Source organism: Hemiscyllium ocellatum, chromosome 12, assembly GCF_020745735.1.
Source record: "Hemiscyllium ocellatum isolate sHemOce1 chromosome 12, sHemOce1.pat.X.cur, whole genome shotgun sequence".
Lineage (NCBI taxonomy): Eukaryota > Metazoa > Chordata > Chondrichthyes > Orectolobiformes > Hemiscylliidae > Hemiscyllium > Hemiscyllium ocellatum.
This window is the reverse complement of record NC_083412.1, coordinates 38,139,127-38,155,773: the sequence shown is the minus strand read 5'-3', so window position 1 is coordinate 38,155,773 and position 16,647 is coordinate 38,139,127. Positions and strand designations below refer to the sequence as shown.

General features: G+C 40.2%; 1 protein-coding gene across 7 annotated transcripts in view; it reads right to left on the bottom strand.

The window, feature by feature from the left end:
• Positions 1-16,647, bottom strand: part of dmd (dystrophin) — a 1,983,095-nt gene that overhangs the window by 1,058,633 nt on the left and 907,815 nt on the right. For all 7 annotated transcript variants that reach the window (XM_060833515.1, XM_060833512.1, XM_060833514.1 and 4 more), the window contains 2 exons: positions 12,911-13,123; positions 4,384-4,497 (listed from right to left, as the gene is read on the bottom strand). In XM_060833515.1, the coding sequence (XP_060689498.1) occupies positions 4,384-4,497; positions 12,911-13,123 (327 nt within the window). The remainder of the gene's footprint in view (positions 1-4,383; positions 4,498-12,910; positions 13,124-16,647) is intronic.

Genomic DNA, 16,647 nt, shown 5'->3' with positions numbered 1-16,647 from the left:
TGTTTGCGAGGCATAGTGCTCCCTTTAGAACAATACATAGTACCAGAGTGATGATCAACTCGTCACAGTTAGAACTTACCACAAAAAAAACCTGCCGTTCCTGCCTTGGGATATTCAGTACGATGAGGTCTGAAGTGTCAGCTTTGTTAGTTTATCAGGCAGAAATACAGATCATTTGCTATATTGAAAGTGCACTCCTCAGTTTTCATGAAACAAAATTAAAAGAAAACAATCTGAATTTGCAGTATGCAATTTGGATGACACTGTATGATTTAGGAGATGGATAAGGACTGGAATCTATTCAAATGCAATTTGGATATAACAGAAAACTTTTATCAGCACACATTTTTTCTACATTCTGAAGTAGGAGCCACTGGACCCAAAACATTAACTCTGCTTTCTCTCCATAGATGTTGCCAGACTTCTGAGTTTTTCCAGCAATTTCTGAATTTGTTTCGGACTTCTGGCATCTGCATTTCTTTGTTTTTTCATTCTTCTTCTTCACATCCCTTATCTGATTATGGGAGGATGAGTCTAAAATCATGAAGGTTTTCAACTGCACTCCATGAGAGAAGTGGAAGTTCAAACTTGGGGCCTTTTAAAAAAAAAAATCACACCATGTGGGTATCATTGACTGGACCAACATTTGTTGCTCATCCCTGATTACCTTGGAGAAGGTAGAGTTGAGACACTTGCCACCCTCTTGAAATGCTGTAGTGCACATGGTGCTGATACACCCACACTGCTGTCAGAGAGGTACTTCTAGGTCTTTTACTGAGTAACAGTGAAGTTCTACGTTCAGATGGTGTGCAGATGAAGGGAAACTTGCAGGCGATGTTATTCCAATATATCTACTACTTTCAATCTTCAAGGAGGGGGACCACTTGCTTATTTTGGAAAAACAGTCGAGGAAATATCGATGAGAAACTGCAGTGTTTCTTGTAGGTGGCATTGTTTTGGAGAGAATAAATACTTAGTATGATGGGCGGAATGCCAATTAAGTAGGCACCTTAGCCTAGGCAGTGTCAAGCATCTTTGGAGTTGTGGAGATGCATCAACCCGTGCAAGTACGAGTATATCATCACGCCACTGTCTCGTATATTGAACATATTGGATTGGTCAAGGGGAGTCAAGAAGCAAGTTATCCCTGCAGAAATTCTCACCTCCAACCTGCTCTTGTAGTTATCGTACTAATATGATTAGTTCTTTTCAGTTTCTGGTTAACATCTTGGGAAATTCAACAATGGCAATACAAATTGAATGTCATCGAGCTGATGGTTAGATTCTCTTTTGTTGCAGATGGCCATTGCCTAGCACTTAGTTGACATGAATAGTACTAATCAGGTTTTGCTGCTTATGGGCTCAGACTACTTCAATATTAGAGGACAAAAAATGGTGTTGAAGATTGTACAATCATCAGCAAACATTCTCACTCTGACTTTCTGATGGAGGAAATATCACAAATGAAGCACTGGAAGGTAGTTGGGCCTTGGGCACAATACAAAGGAATACCTGAAGAGATATCCTCGGGCAAAAAAATAGCTAATGACAGCAACCACAGCAATCTGTCTTTGTGCTTGGCATAATTCTCACCAGTCAAGCATTTTCCATTTTCCACTCATCCAGCTTTACTTGACTTCTTGATAAGATACGGAGATGAATGCTTCCTTGATATCAAGGGCAATCAATTATACCTCACCATCAATTATACTTCTGCTTTGTCCACATTTCATCCATGGCTTTAGGTGGTCAGAAGTTAAGTGGGCTGGCAGAACACAAACTGAACAGCAGTTCAGAGGGAAGTGCTGAGCAAACATCATTTGATTGGACTGTTGATGACATTCTTCATTTTGCTGATGATCAAGAGTAGTTAATTTTGAGTTAGTAAATCACTGGGTTTGATTTGTCCTAGTTATTAAAGATGGGTTATACCTGGGAAAATTCTCACATTGCTGGATGGATATTGGTATTCCAACTGGACTAAAAAAGCTTGGCTAGAGGTACATCACATTTTGAAATACAAATCTTCTGGATTATTGTTGGAATATGGTCCAGGCCCAGGACCTTTGCCATATTGAGTCTATCTGGTGTTACTTCATTTCACATGCTGCAAATCAAACTGGATGAAGACTGGCATCTTTGATGGTGGGAGAAGAAGAGTTGGATCATCCTATTGATACTTCTGGATGAAAATGGCTGCAAATGCTTTAGGCTTGTTTTTTGCACCAATGTGATGGGTTTCCTCATCATTGAGGATGGAGATATTTGTATAGCCACCTCTTCCTTGTTGATGGTTATCTGTCCAACAACATTCATGACTACATGCAGTAGGACTGCAAAACTTTAACGTTATCCATTGGTTCTAAGATGTCTTAGATTAACACTGTTTGTGTTCGTGAAGCAAATAATATTGTGAATCTTCATTAAGTAGACACCCCATTTTTAACCACAGCTGGTGCTCCTGGACTGTATGCCTTTCTCTATTCTTTACTAAACCAGGACCACACCCCCAGTAGAAAGGTGGAATTGGGGACAATCGGGCTACGATGTTACAGATTGTGATTATGTAGTATACTGCTGTGGTGGAATAGAGCATAATGAACATGAAATTTTGACTTGTCAGACCTTTTCAAAACATTGTTAGCACAATGGTAATGTCATACATCATGATGGAGGACATCCTCAATGTGATGATAGAATTTTGTTCTCATGAGGTTTATACAATAGTCAGTCCTACTGCCATAGTCAGATGAATATGGAATAAATGGATTAAAGAATAAGATGCTGCACGTTTATTCTCCTTTCTGGTTCTCTCACTATCTGCTACTGGACAAGTCCAGCAGCTTTACCCTTCAGCACTTGGTCAGCTCAGTCACCCATGATGTTCTAGACCAAAGTATCCCACCCAGTGTTTTTCTGTGCTATAGCCACTCAGTGTACGCCCTCCAACTGAGGCTTAACATAAAGGACAGGAGATTCAGTAGCTGAGGAAGGGCGGGAGCTGTGATTGCTGTTTATCAACAGGAGGTTTCCTTGTGCATGTCTGAATTGATGTCACAAGACTTCATGATGTTCAGCATTAATGTTGAGAGCACCCAGAGCAAACCCCTTTTTGACTCTGAACCCCAGAACTGCCATTTTGGAGTCTGTCAGGCTAGTGGGACATTATATACCGAGGGATGGTGATGGTGGTACTTGAGATATTAGTGGGTTTGACTAGCCTGTAGACAGCTGTGACAATCTTACTATAACCGTTTTGATGTTAGTATGGAGAAAATTGCAGGATTGACAGGGCAGAGGTTGCCATGGTTATTTCCACTGTCTAAATTGATGTCAGATGGTCTACCTGGTTTCATTTCCTTTCATAGCAGTTTGATGAAACTGAGTGAATTGTACGTGAGGGGTTATAGGGTATGAACTTAATAAGTTTATAAGCTTAATTTATTAATTGATGGAATATTTATTAATCAATGGTAATGGTAGAATGCCATGGTGGGGTCTGAACCCACGTTACCAGAATATTAGCCTCTGAAGTACTAGTCCAGTAACATTACCACACTACCCACATCACCCTCTACGTCTTCATGTTTTGCCAACATAACAGATTTGCCTCCTGAAACAATATTGATGTCAGCTATAACTGGCATGCAATACAAAGAGTCAGATAAGACCTGACTAAATATTGAAAAATGGGATTAGGCAGGGAGATAATTTTTAAGTTGCTGCTGATGTGATGGACGAACTAGCCCCTTTCAAGAATATAAAACGTAAGAAAATAGCCAAATCTGACTGTTCTAGGGATCTTAAAATTGTTCAGGATATTCTTGCACAAGTTACACAGTCATATTTCTTGGAATCAACTTTGGGCTGATATTTCCAACCTGTGAGAAAGTGAGGACTACAGATGCTGGAGAGTCAGAGCTGAAAAGTATGGTGTTGGAAAAGCACAGCATCTGAGAAGCAGGACAGTTGACGGTTCGGACATAAGCCCTTCATCAAGAAATGGGGGTGGGCGGGGGTTGAGGAGGGGAAGGGAGGTGGGAGATAAATAAGAGGGTGGGGTTGGTGCTGGGGGAAAAGGTAGCTGGGAAGGCGATAGGTGGATGCAGGTGTGGGTTGATAGTGATAGGTTGGTGGGGAGGATAGTTTTCCACCTGTACCTATTATTTTAACATATACAAAATTTTCAGCAAAAGTTTCTTATTAGAGTGAAGAATGCAAATTTATTAAGTTGTCTTACTTGTAACTTTCAGTAACTTTCCTTCCAATAAATATGACACAAGATCTGTGTTTGTAATTCCTGTTCAAATATGGAGCTCTCATTCCGGAGGCTGTCATACCTTCTACTAAGAGTAAAATTAGTCTCTGAAGTAATTTACTTACGGTACATTGCTCTAACTGTTTCTCAAGAGCCTCTGAATCACCAAGGGCAGGCCATTCTTCATTTAAGAAAACTTCCACTTCTGTCATCCATTTCTTTAAAGTTTTTGTGTCATTCTGTACAACACAAAACAATATTAAGTTGCATACTTGAATGGACCTATTACCATGATAACAAAATTCTTCAAAACCTCTCAAACACTTTCAAACTTTTCCAACTCATTCAATATTAGTGATACTTTTCATAGCCTGGGCCTACATTGCTCAACTGCAGGAGTTTCACTGCTTGCAAAATTTTGGGGAACACATTAAAGTAAATGAAACTTAACAAATTTAGTTTTCTTGGCAGAAGAAAGTCATTAAGTTTTATAGCAAAAATCAAATGTTTTTCTAAATTCATTCACAGGTTGGTCACTGACACAGCCAACGTTTATTGTTCATCTCTAATGAAACTGGTGGTGATCCACCTTCTCGAATTATTGCAATCTCTGCAATAAGGCTACACCTTCAGTGCTGTTAGGTAGGACACTCCAGGATTTTGACACAGCAACAATGATGTAACAGCAAAATGGCTCTAATAGATGGTGTGTGACTTGAAGGAGATTTTCAGACAGTGTTGTCATGAACCTGAGTTTCTGATTCTTCCATACAAAAGAGGTCACAGATTTGAAAAATACAGTTGACCCATAGTTGTAACCATAGCACTGATATGACATATCCCATTAAGCTTTTGTTCAGAAGTAACCCTCAGGATTTTGAGGAATACAATGATGGTAATACTATTTAATGTTGAGGAGTAGTTGTTTGAGTTTCCCTCATTAAAGGTGGTCTTTATCTGGCACATACTTCGTGCAATGTCTCATGTCACTACCAGCCCAACCCTGAATGTGTTCAAGCCTTGTTGCATAAAGGTATGAATTGCTTTAGTATCTGAACAGTTGTGAACATTGTTGTGTTCTGTCTCACAGTCAGTATATCTTTTAAGGGACATACTCAGATCAATGCATCACAGCATGTGACCTGAGGGTACAAAGATCACATATGTCATTTTACCTCTAAATATCTGAAGCATGCCCTTCTGTTGCAACATATTTATGTAATGCTAGCCCAAGTATCTAATCTTAATTGCAAGCACCTATGTGTCTGTATATTTTTACATAGTAGCGACCTGGACTAAATGTCTCTCACATTATCAAAATGGGAGGTAACATGAGCATTGCCACATCAGGTAAAATGCCATGTCAGAGGCAAACTTGTGTCAAACATAATGGATTAATCAACAAAGTCCCAACTTTTGTCCTATTGGAGGATGGGTCATTGACAAAACAACTGAAAATGGTTGGGCGAAAGACATTGCCCTGATGAACACTGATGGTTGAACTCGGAGGCAGAGATGTTTGGCCAGCAGTAAACGTTCCTATTTCTCTCTTCTCCCAGATTTCAGAAGCCCTTATTGCAGTTAATCAAAATGATCCATATGAGAAGACCGGTGGCTGCAAGCTTTCTTTTCACCTTCCTATCACCTCAGCAAAGAGAACATCAGTAGAAATGCACAAAGCATGGCCAATAAGCTGCATGTACCCATATGAAATATAAAGCTGAGGTGAGAACAGAAAGCCAGACCACTGAAAGGCTGGAATGAGTGAATATCCCTCACGATGTTGAAGGTGTTCAGTTGAGGTAGGCAAGGGAGCATTGATTTATGGAGGATATTAGAGCAAGACAGATAATATTATGGAGGAATAACAAAAATATCGCTAAGTAGGTTAGAGTTAAGAAATATTTGAGGTTCCTTACACTGAATGTATTCTTTAGTTTACCAAATAATGGGAAAGATGTAAAGGAATACATTGACAGTGAAGTTACAAACCCTGTTAATGGAAAACTTTGATGATCACAGAAAAGCCTGGAATTGTATTATTGGAATGGGCAGACAGTAGGAAAAGTTTTTTTAAGTGCATTCCAGCAAATTTCAGTGATCAGAACGTTTCCAGCCTGAAGAGAAAAGAGGCATTGCTGAAGTTGGTGCTTAGAAATGAAATACATCAAGTGAATTATTACTTTCTCCAAATCTATTTGCCCCTTACTGAGTCAGTGCTTTCAACACACTGCAGTCACCTCACCACATCTCCTGCTCATGTATCATCAATAACTGTTCATCCACCTATGTTCAAACTAACTCTCCCTTTGTCTCATCGCAGGAAAAACTGGCCAAAGTGATATTCTCCAGAATCCCGATTTACCTATTTGTAATTCCTGGGCAGGTTGTGCTTGACCCGCAGGAATAGCTGTAGCCCAATCATTGGACGGTATGGACACGGATCCTGAGAAATTAGTTGGACAAGGGAAGGTGATGACATTGGAGGAACAATACTGGCTTATAATCTGAGAATATGATCTTGAATTCCACCATAGCAGCTGGTGGAATATTGATTCAATTTGTTTTAGTTTGGAAAACCAATCTAACGGTCGCCACGTAACCACTGTTGATTTCGTTTAAAATAGCCTAGTTCACTAATATCCTATAAGGAAGGAAACCTGCTGGTCCTTGCCTGATCTGGCCTACACTAGATTCCTGACCAACAGCAAAGTGGCTCATCCCTAACTGGTCTCTGGAGAATTAGGCATGAGTAAGTGATGCACATGTCTCTTGAAATAACAGCAGGGAAAGAAAGCGCCTGACTGACTGTGGCTAACCTCCTGGACTGGCATCAGCTGAGCCCCATTCACTGACTGTGGCAATAACCCTTGACACTCATTTCATGGTCAGTCTGCTAATAACAGGTCCCTCAGATTTTCACACATTGCATGTGTTTCATACAAAAGACATTGTCCTTGTCAGAAGTACAAAAACTTGGAGAGGGAGGGAGAGTTAGGCATAGAAATAGACACTGGCCATAATCTTCCAAAAGGACTCAGGAATTGCAAAAGCTAAACCCTTGTCCAAAAACGTTACAAGGATAAAACCAGCAACTACAGAATAATCAGTTTAATCTCAGTGATGGGAAAGATTTAGAAGTGATAATCAGGACAAGATTAAGTCATCTGGACAAGTGGAGATGAATTAAGGAAAATTCAAGCAGATTTGTCAGATTACTTACAGTAATCTTTGGCCCAACAAGTCCACGCCGACCTTCCGAAGAGCAACCCACCCAGACCCATTCCCGTACACTTACCCTTTCACCTAACACTATGGACAATTTAGCATGGCCAAATCACTTAACTTGCACAGATCTGGACTGTGGGAGGAAACTGGAGCACCCGGAGGAAACCCACACAGACATGGGGAGAATGTGCAAACTCCACACAGACAGTTGCCTGAGGCGGGAATTGAACCCAGATCTCTGGTGCTGTGAGGCAACAGTGCTAACCACTGTGCCGCCCACAATCTTTTTTCCAAGATGTAATGAAAAATAGATTTGGTGCACATCTGACAAACTTCCACACAACAGATTAAAGAGCAAAATTCAAGCCTGTGAAGTAAAAGGTGCAACGGCAGCACAAAGTCTGTTGACTGACAGAAAACAAAAAAAAACAGCGGGTGTTATTCAAATTATTTGAAGTTCCCAGAGATTGGCACCATAAGTTCTGTTTTTCCTTACAATATATTAATAACCTAAACTTGGATGTGACAGATTCAGTGTCAAAATTTATAAATGACAGAATTTGTGAGCATTGTGAACTGTAAAGAGAACAATGATAGACTTCAAAAGAACACAGTCCGTTTGATGGAATGGACAGATGAAATTTTATGCAGGGAAATGTGAAGTGACTCATTTTTAGACATTTCTAAACAGAGCACAGGAGTAAAGACACCTGGGGCTATATGGTGTACACGTTGTTTAAGGTGAAACGGTAGTAAAGAAGCTGAGAAAAATGGCATACAGGATGCACTTAGTGTACTAAAGCCAAAAGGCTTAGATTACTAAAGTAAACAATTTATGATGAAACATTATAAAACACTGACTCAGCCACACCCATTTGTTCTGTGCTTTTCTGGGGCTATATTATAGGATATGAAGGGTTTAGAGGGAGTGTGGAAATGGCTTATAAGCATTACTCCAGAGGACAAACACTTTAATTGTTGATAGGTCAAAAAACCTGGACTTAGAAAGGAAATAGTTGAGAGGAGTTAACAGACTCAGGGAGAAGGTACTGGATTAGTAACTCAGATACTCAGACTAATGCTCTGGGGATGGAAGTGTAATCTCACAATGTTAGTAGTTAAAATGTGCACAATATGGGCTCTAGCAAGTATCAGCAGTGGTGACTGAGAAGCCATCATTGATTGTATTATAAGGCTTTCTAGTCTACTAATGACTGTTAGCATGCAAAATGGGCAATCCTTACTTGGGCCTGGTTGACAAGCAATTCCTGATCCAATGTGGATGACTCTCAAGTGCCTTCTGCAATGGTGTAGCAAGTCACATACTTCAAGGACAATAAGGAATGGAAAAAACATGCTGATACTGCCAGCAATGTGCACATCCCATGAAAGGATTATATAAAAAAAATGTGTTCTATGTCCTTGGTGGAATGCATTCCATCTCTTGCTACATGCTTACCATTTACATAGCAGAAGCAGATCTTGGCTATCCTTTTCTATTCACAGTCAATCTATCCTCATTTTCTCTCTTTGACAATCTTCTTGGCCTTTTCACCTCCCCTCTCAATTTATTGCATTCAACCTTGTTGCCACTTGAAGAGTTCACCTTACATAGATCATAAAATTTCTTTCGTAAAACTTTCCGTCCCCACATGTAATTGAGGGGATGTTCATAACCTAGACTAAGAAACAGCTCTATGTTTAAGAAAACCTACATGACCATTGTACATTTTCCTTTCAGTATGCATTTTTATTTAACCTGGAGTTGATCCTTTAAATATTCCCACTTTTAATTAGATGTTCAACTTTATATTACTCCTCGCACTTTTGCATTAAAATGCAAAATCATATGACATAAAGAACATTTATCCAAACGTTTTCTCACATTTAGCTGCCTTCATTGTTGAAACCATTCCATGATTTAATGTAATGTGGGTTTTCCACAAGCTTAAATGAAGGCTTTTCTGTGCGATTCAAAGGCCTTAAGGTGAACTGACTCAATGAGTTGTTGCTGGAAACTAATCCACAACACAGAATCACAGACAATTCAGCACTAAATAGCAATACATTGCAAAGACTTCCAAGCTGGGAAGACTGAAGGTCATACATATCATGTAATTTGATTTAAGACATAATACTGTGGTAGAGCTTCACCCTGCATTAATCTCTGGTGTTCTCAAGCTGTTCATCTGATCTACAGAAAATCAATCACCTCTCCCATCACCTCCTAAAAATAAATACTTTAAATGATACATTATGAAGGACTGCAGTGACGTAGCACACCAATTGTGAGATCAAACTGTCACAGCATGCTTGGACGTGTCATGTTTCACCACACAAGTTCCTTATCTCAATTGTGCTGTCAAAGATGCATTTTGGTATAGAATAGAGATGGGAAATACAAAATGAGAAGCTACATGGGGCCTTTTTCATGAATTCTGGAAATTAATTAACTTCCTATTTTCTCAGCTTTGGAAAGCATATCATGTGGTAAACTATGACTTAAAGGAGCAAAGTCAACAGGGGATATTAAGTAGGCCATCATGAGGACAATAAATTATTTTAGCTTGAAACAAAGCACTGGGAAAATACAGCAGGTCTGATGGCATTTGTGCAGAGAGAAAGAGATTCACCTTTTGAGTCCAATAAAGACTATTCTTCAGAACTGAATACATTAAAAATCTGTATTATTTTTAACTGATTAAAATGTTTATATTCTTTTAAAATGTGTTTTTTAAAAAAAAATTTTGAAAGCCATTAATGAAATTTAATGGTGTGATATTAAATTGTCGTCATGGATAGACATTTCCACCAATTACCTATTTAGGGCATATTTGGTAAGGATAGCCCAAAAGTGTCTTTTTCAAATGCTCTTCAGCACCAGTTAATTTCACTGGGACCAAAAATATTTTTACTTATGATGGGTCACCTGTCAAAAGATCAGAATGCTGTTGCTGTGCATTTTTTACATTGACAGAGGATATTTTCTTCTGTGCATTCATACAACACTCCAGCTAGAAGCAAGAGCATCTGAAGACAGTGCATTCTCTAAACTTAAAAATCACACACCAGGTTATAGTCCAACAGGTTTAAATGGAAGCACACTAGCTTTCAGAGCACTGCACCTTCATCAGGTGGTTGTGGAGTACACAATTGTAAGACACAGAATTTATAGCAGAAGTTTACAGTGTGATCTAACTGAAATTATACATTGAAAAATACCTTGATTGTTAAGTCTCTCGTCTGTCAGAATGACCATGTTAGTTTCACTTCTTTCATATGTAAATCACAAAACATTTTTTACAAGTTACATTCTCAGGTTAACTTTAACAATTGATGTCAGCCCTGATAATGTGTTGAATGTGTCAGCCCCCTATGGCTGGCTGTGCCATAATGTTTAGACTGATTCTAATCTAAAAAAAATGAATGAACAGAATATTACATGGATTTGTTCAGTTTCTGAGCAAAGTACAATGTAACTCTGCAAGTGCAAATGCACCCTACAAACATATATGTGTATGTGGGTTTGTGTGTGCATGTGTGGCGGGGGGTGGGGCATTCTGAGAGTCTGTGAGAGAGTGTCTACATGTGTATGAGAGTATAAAGGGGTCTAAGTCTGTGAGAGGATGCATGTGTGAGTGTATGTAGCTGTAGAAGTGTGCGTGAGTGTCTGTGTATAGGAGTGCGTGCGTGTGCGTGTGTGTAGTGTGCCATGAACCCAAGGTCCCGGTTGAGGCCCAGCCTATGGGTACCGAAATTAGTTATCAGCCTCTGCTCAGCCACCTTTCGCTGCTGCCTGTCCTGAAGTCCGCTTTGCAGGATGGTCACCCAAAGGTCCCAGGTCGAATGTCCTGGACCGCTGAAGTGTTCTCCAATTAGGAGAGAATACTCCTTTCTGTTTATTGTTGTGGGGTGTCCATTCATCCGTTGCCGTAGCCTCTGCTCAGTTTCACCAATGTCGCATGCCTCAGGGCATCCTTGCTTGCAGCGTATGAGATAGACAACGTTGGCTGAGTCGCACGAGTACCTGCCATGTACATGGTGGGAGGTGTCCCCACGTGTAATTGTGGTATCCCTGTCCACACTCTGACACGTCTTGCAGTGCCTACCTTTGCAGGGTTGTATGGAGTTGTTCTGAAAGCCGGGCAGTTTGCTACGAACAATGATCTGTTTGAGGTTTTGATGGTTGTTTAAAGGCGAGCAGTGGAGGAGTGGGGAAGGAGTTGACGAGATGCTCATCCTCATTGATAATGTGTTGCAGGTCGTGAATAACATGGCTTAGGTTTTCGGCTCCTGGGAAGTACTGAACAACGAAGGGTACCCTGTCGGTTGCAGAACATGTCTGTCTCCTGAGGAGGTCATTACGGTTCCATGTTGTGGCACGTCGAAACTGGCGGTCGATGAGTTGAGCATCGTATACCGTTCTTATGAAAGCATCCTTGAGTACTTCCAGGTGCCCATCAATTGTGTACTCCACAACCATCTGATGAAGGAGCAGCGCTCCGAAAGCTAGTGCTTCCAATTAAACCTTGTTGGACTATAATCTGGCATTGTGTGATTTTTATCTTTGTACACCCCAGTCCAACACCAGCATCTCCAAATCATTCTCTAAACTTGGTGGTGCTAAAGCTGAATAACCACAGAGTTGGGCAGCATTAATGCTAGGTGATCTTTGAATGTGACAACATTAACACTGACTGATCTCTGAACTTAGGAATATTAACAATGGAGCAATCTCTGAACTTGGCTGTATTAGTACTGGACAAGATCTCAACTCTGAACTCAGCACTGTCCATTTCGGGTAATTTCTAAACTCAGTCGTGTCAGTTCTAGGTGATCCCAAAATCCAGTAAGTTTAATTCTGGGTAACTTCTGACTTTGGTAAGTACTATGCTTAGGACTCTGGACAGGAACTGAAACAAATTATAAATAGCAATGGACATGAATAAACCTATAACATACTGCATAGATTCCAGATATTTCTGTTGTCAGTCCGCATTCTGTCATACCAATAATGAAGTATATTTCTTCAATGTGGATTGGCTGTAGCATGATTGAAGAATTTAGACTGTTATTTGTAGAATGCGAACCTTCCTTAACTGTATTGGCTATAATGTGATTCTGGCTGCATTAGTTTAAATAGTGTGGCTATTGTGTGATTTTCTTATAATACATTATGTCATGAGAAGAGAACTATTGTATAATATCAGAACCGAGTATATGATTGTCCCAGTGTGACATGAACATTGTTGTGAAGTTTGAATCAACATGCAGCTTGCCATAAACACAACACATCAAAGCAGATCAGACAGCATCCAAGATGACAGAGCAAGCTAATGTTTTGAGTCCAGATGACTCTTCAGATGCAGCTTATCATGCTGGATTCTGGATCCATTGCAACAAACTCCAACATTTTTTACCAACCTGAAACTGCTGAACCTTTGTCATAAGTTCCTCAAGTTTCTGACTTTGCTCCATCAAATGAATGCTCAATTTCTTCCAATGGCCAATAATTCCCTCGAGCTCTGATCGATATTTCTGACTAACTTCTGCAGGAGCCTTTTTGGACACATCTTCCACAGCTGTAGTCAAATAATTCAGGCCACTCTGCTGCTCCTGGAAAGAGCCTTGTAAAACCTCAAAAAAAAGATTTATAGTTTTTTTTAGAAAACCTTCAAAAAAACGTTGTGAGAATCAAAAATTAAACGAAGTTTCAATTTGAGAAATGAAACAATATTTTCTGCCTTCTTCAGCACAACAGGAAGTATGATTCCACCTTCTGTTACTGTGAAATAGTGATGGGGTTGCCCCTAATTGGGGAATTAATTGGTTTGATTGGCTGCCAGTGGGTGGTTCCCCTCCCAACATCTTCCGCTGACTTCACACAAACCATCTCACCTCGACATCCATATTCATGGGTCTAGTAAAACACAGCCCATAATAAACACTGATGTTTTCAACTTTTTCCTGCTTTAGCTTAATGAAATCTGTGTTCCTGAAGTTCAATTGATCAATATATATACCATAGTGGAATTCTGATTGTGCCCAAACAGTTAAAGTTCACTGACTGAAATGATTAATTGCCCAATTAGCAATTGCTAAACCCATCTTGATCATCCATTGAATTCACGTGACCCCAGCTTAGGGAAATCATGCAGTCAATCGCCTGATGGGATAAACAGCCACTGATATTGCTGGGGCTTCAGGCCACTCATAAAATACACCTTACGTTATACGTGTAACATTGGCAAGATTCCTCAACTCATTAAAGTTAATAGTGAAGCTGTGAAGCATGCAATTGCTTTCTCCCATCCCTTCCATTATGATTCGGAAGTATCCTAAATTGCTACCTCCCCAGAAAATGTGAACTATTAACAATGCAAATACAAACAAATTATTAAGTTTTTAAATGGGCAGATCAGGTGGAAAGTATTGTGCAATCATCTTGCTGTCATTATTCAGCTCTCACAACTGCATGTCAGTTAAAATTCCATTAACTTATGAATCCCAGTGAGACTCAACGCTTGGTACTTAAACTGACTCCTGACAAATTATTAAAATATATGGCAGAACATATGTACAATTTTTAACTTTAATTCTTCCTTTGAGATTTTCAATTACCCAACACAAACCGCTGGAGAGAAATGGAAGTTGTTTCTCTTGCACACAAGTACATGTTTAAAGAAAGACTTGCAAAACTAAAATCATCAGTATTTTAATACAGGTAATTCTGGGCTCATTTGTGCACAGGAAGATCCCACAGACAGCAACATCATTATGACCAAGTATTCAATACATTGCTGTCATGAGGAATCAATATTGGCCAGGCATCACCAGAAATTAATGCCCTCATCCTCTTCCAAGTAATTTTTTGGAACCTTTTCTATCAATGTAAGAGACCAAGCAATTAACGCCTCATCCAAACTACTTGCATAAAGCAGGCCAACAGTCCCTCTGTGATTGCACTGAAGTATCAACCTGACTTTTTTTTTTACTCAGGCCCACAGGTCTTGAATCTAAAGCCTGCTGAATCACAACAGGGAGCTCCTGATCATCCTGTTCAAAGGAGCAGGGAGGACTTGAACCTGAGCATCCTGGCCCAGAGGTAGGGACAATACATAAGCACTCTCTATATCTGAGAAAGCATGTGACCAACTGAGCCACAGCTGACAACTATCAAAATGAATGTTTGAAATCACCCAGTGAAAGTGTAAATTTTAAATCAGTACCACAATAGGACTGTTAAAAGTGACCCATTAAGAGCCCCGCCAATATTCCAGATGGCCATCATTTTCTTCCAAAACTGTCAAAATACTCAGAATTCTTGAAGACAGATTCTTCCACTTGAGGTAGTTATCCAATTCCCTCTTGAATGTTTCAAGTCACTCCACTTCTACCACACTGGCAGGCAGTGTATTCCAGAACTTAACCATTTGCTGCATGAAAAGATTTCCCCAACTCACCAAGACTTCTGTCAATTGCTCTAAAGCTGTGTCCTCTATCTTTTAATTCTCCCATTAATGGAAACTGTTCTTCTCTCTCAAGTCTGTTCAGAGCTCTCACAATTTAAAATGCCTCTATCAAATCTCCTCTCAACCTTCTCTTCTAAATTTATCAAAGAATGAAGAACAATACAGCACTGAAACAGGCCCTTTGGCCCTCCAAGCCTGTGCCACAACATTTGCCCTTCCACACTAAAACTGTCTTCACTTACCGGACCCGTATTCCTCCATTCCCTTCCTATTCAAATATTGGTTCAGGTGCTTCTCAAATGCGGCTATTCTTTCTGCTTCCACCACCACCTCTGACAGCACGTTCCACACTCACCACTTTTCGTGAAAACCTTGCCTTGCACATCTCTTTTAAACTTCTCCCCCACACCTTGAACCTGCGTCATTTAGTAATTAACCTCCTCCATCCTGGAGAAAACTCTCATACCTCCTACTCTATCCACACCATTCAAAAATTTATAAACTTAGATCAGCTCACCTCTCAACCTCCTGAGTGCTGATGAAAACAAACCCAGTCTAGCCAACCTTTCTTCACAGCTAAAATCCCCCATATCAGGCAACATCCTGGTAAACCTTTTCTGTAACTTCTCCAAAGCATCCATATCCTTCTGGTGGTGTGGTGACCAGAACTGTACGCAATATTTCAAGTGTTGCCTAATAAAGTTCTATAAAGCTGCAGCATAACTTGCCTATCCTTATGCTCAATGTCCCTTTCTCTGATGGAAAATTTGCCAGAGGCCTTCTTTACTAACTTATCTACCCTGCACTGTAACCTTCAGTGATCTGTGGACCTGCACACCCAGATCTCTCCGCATATCAATACTCCTGAGGATTCTGCCATTCGCAGAATAGCTTCCATCTGTACTTGACCTTCCAAAATGCATCACCTCACATTTGCATTATCTGCATTAAACTCCATCTGCCATTTTCTGCCCGTGCCTCCAACTAATTTATATGCTGCTGTATCCTCTGACATTCCTCCTCACTATCTGAAACTCCATCAATCTTTGTTTGGTCCACATACTTACTAATTAGATCAGCTACGTTTTCCTCTAAATTATTTACGTAGACCATGAGGTCCCAGCACTGATAATAGACAATAGACAACAGGTGCAGGAGTAGGCCATTCTGCCCTTCGAGCCTGCACCACCATTCATCATGATCATGGCTGATCATCCTCAATCAGTATCCTGTGCCTGCCTTATCTCCATAACCCTTGATTCCACAATCCTTCAGAGCTCTATCCAACTCTTTCTTAAATGAATCCAGAGACTGGGCCTCCACTGCCTTCTGGGGCAGAGCATTCCACACACCCACAACTCTCTGGGTGAAGAAGTTTCTCCTCATCTCTGTCCAGAATGGCCTATCCCTTATTCTTAAGCTGTGTCCTCTAGTTCGGATCATCACAAAACCTCCATTCCGAAAAGCAACCCTCCATTGCCACTTCTGTCTCCTGTGACTGAGCCAGTTCCGTACCCATCTTGCCAGCAATCCATGATATCATGTGACTTCACCTTCTGAATTAGTCTGCCATGAGGCACCTTGTCAAGGCTTTACTGAGGTCCATGTAGACAACAAATGTTTTGCTCTCAATTATCTTCGTCATCTCCTCAAGAAACTTGATGAAGTTAGTAAGGCATGACCTCCCTT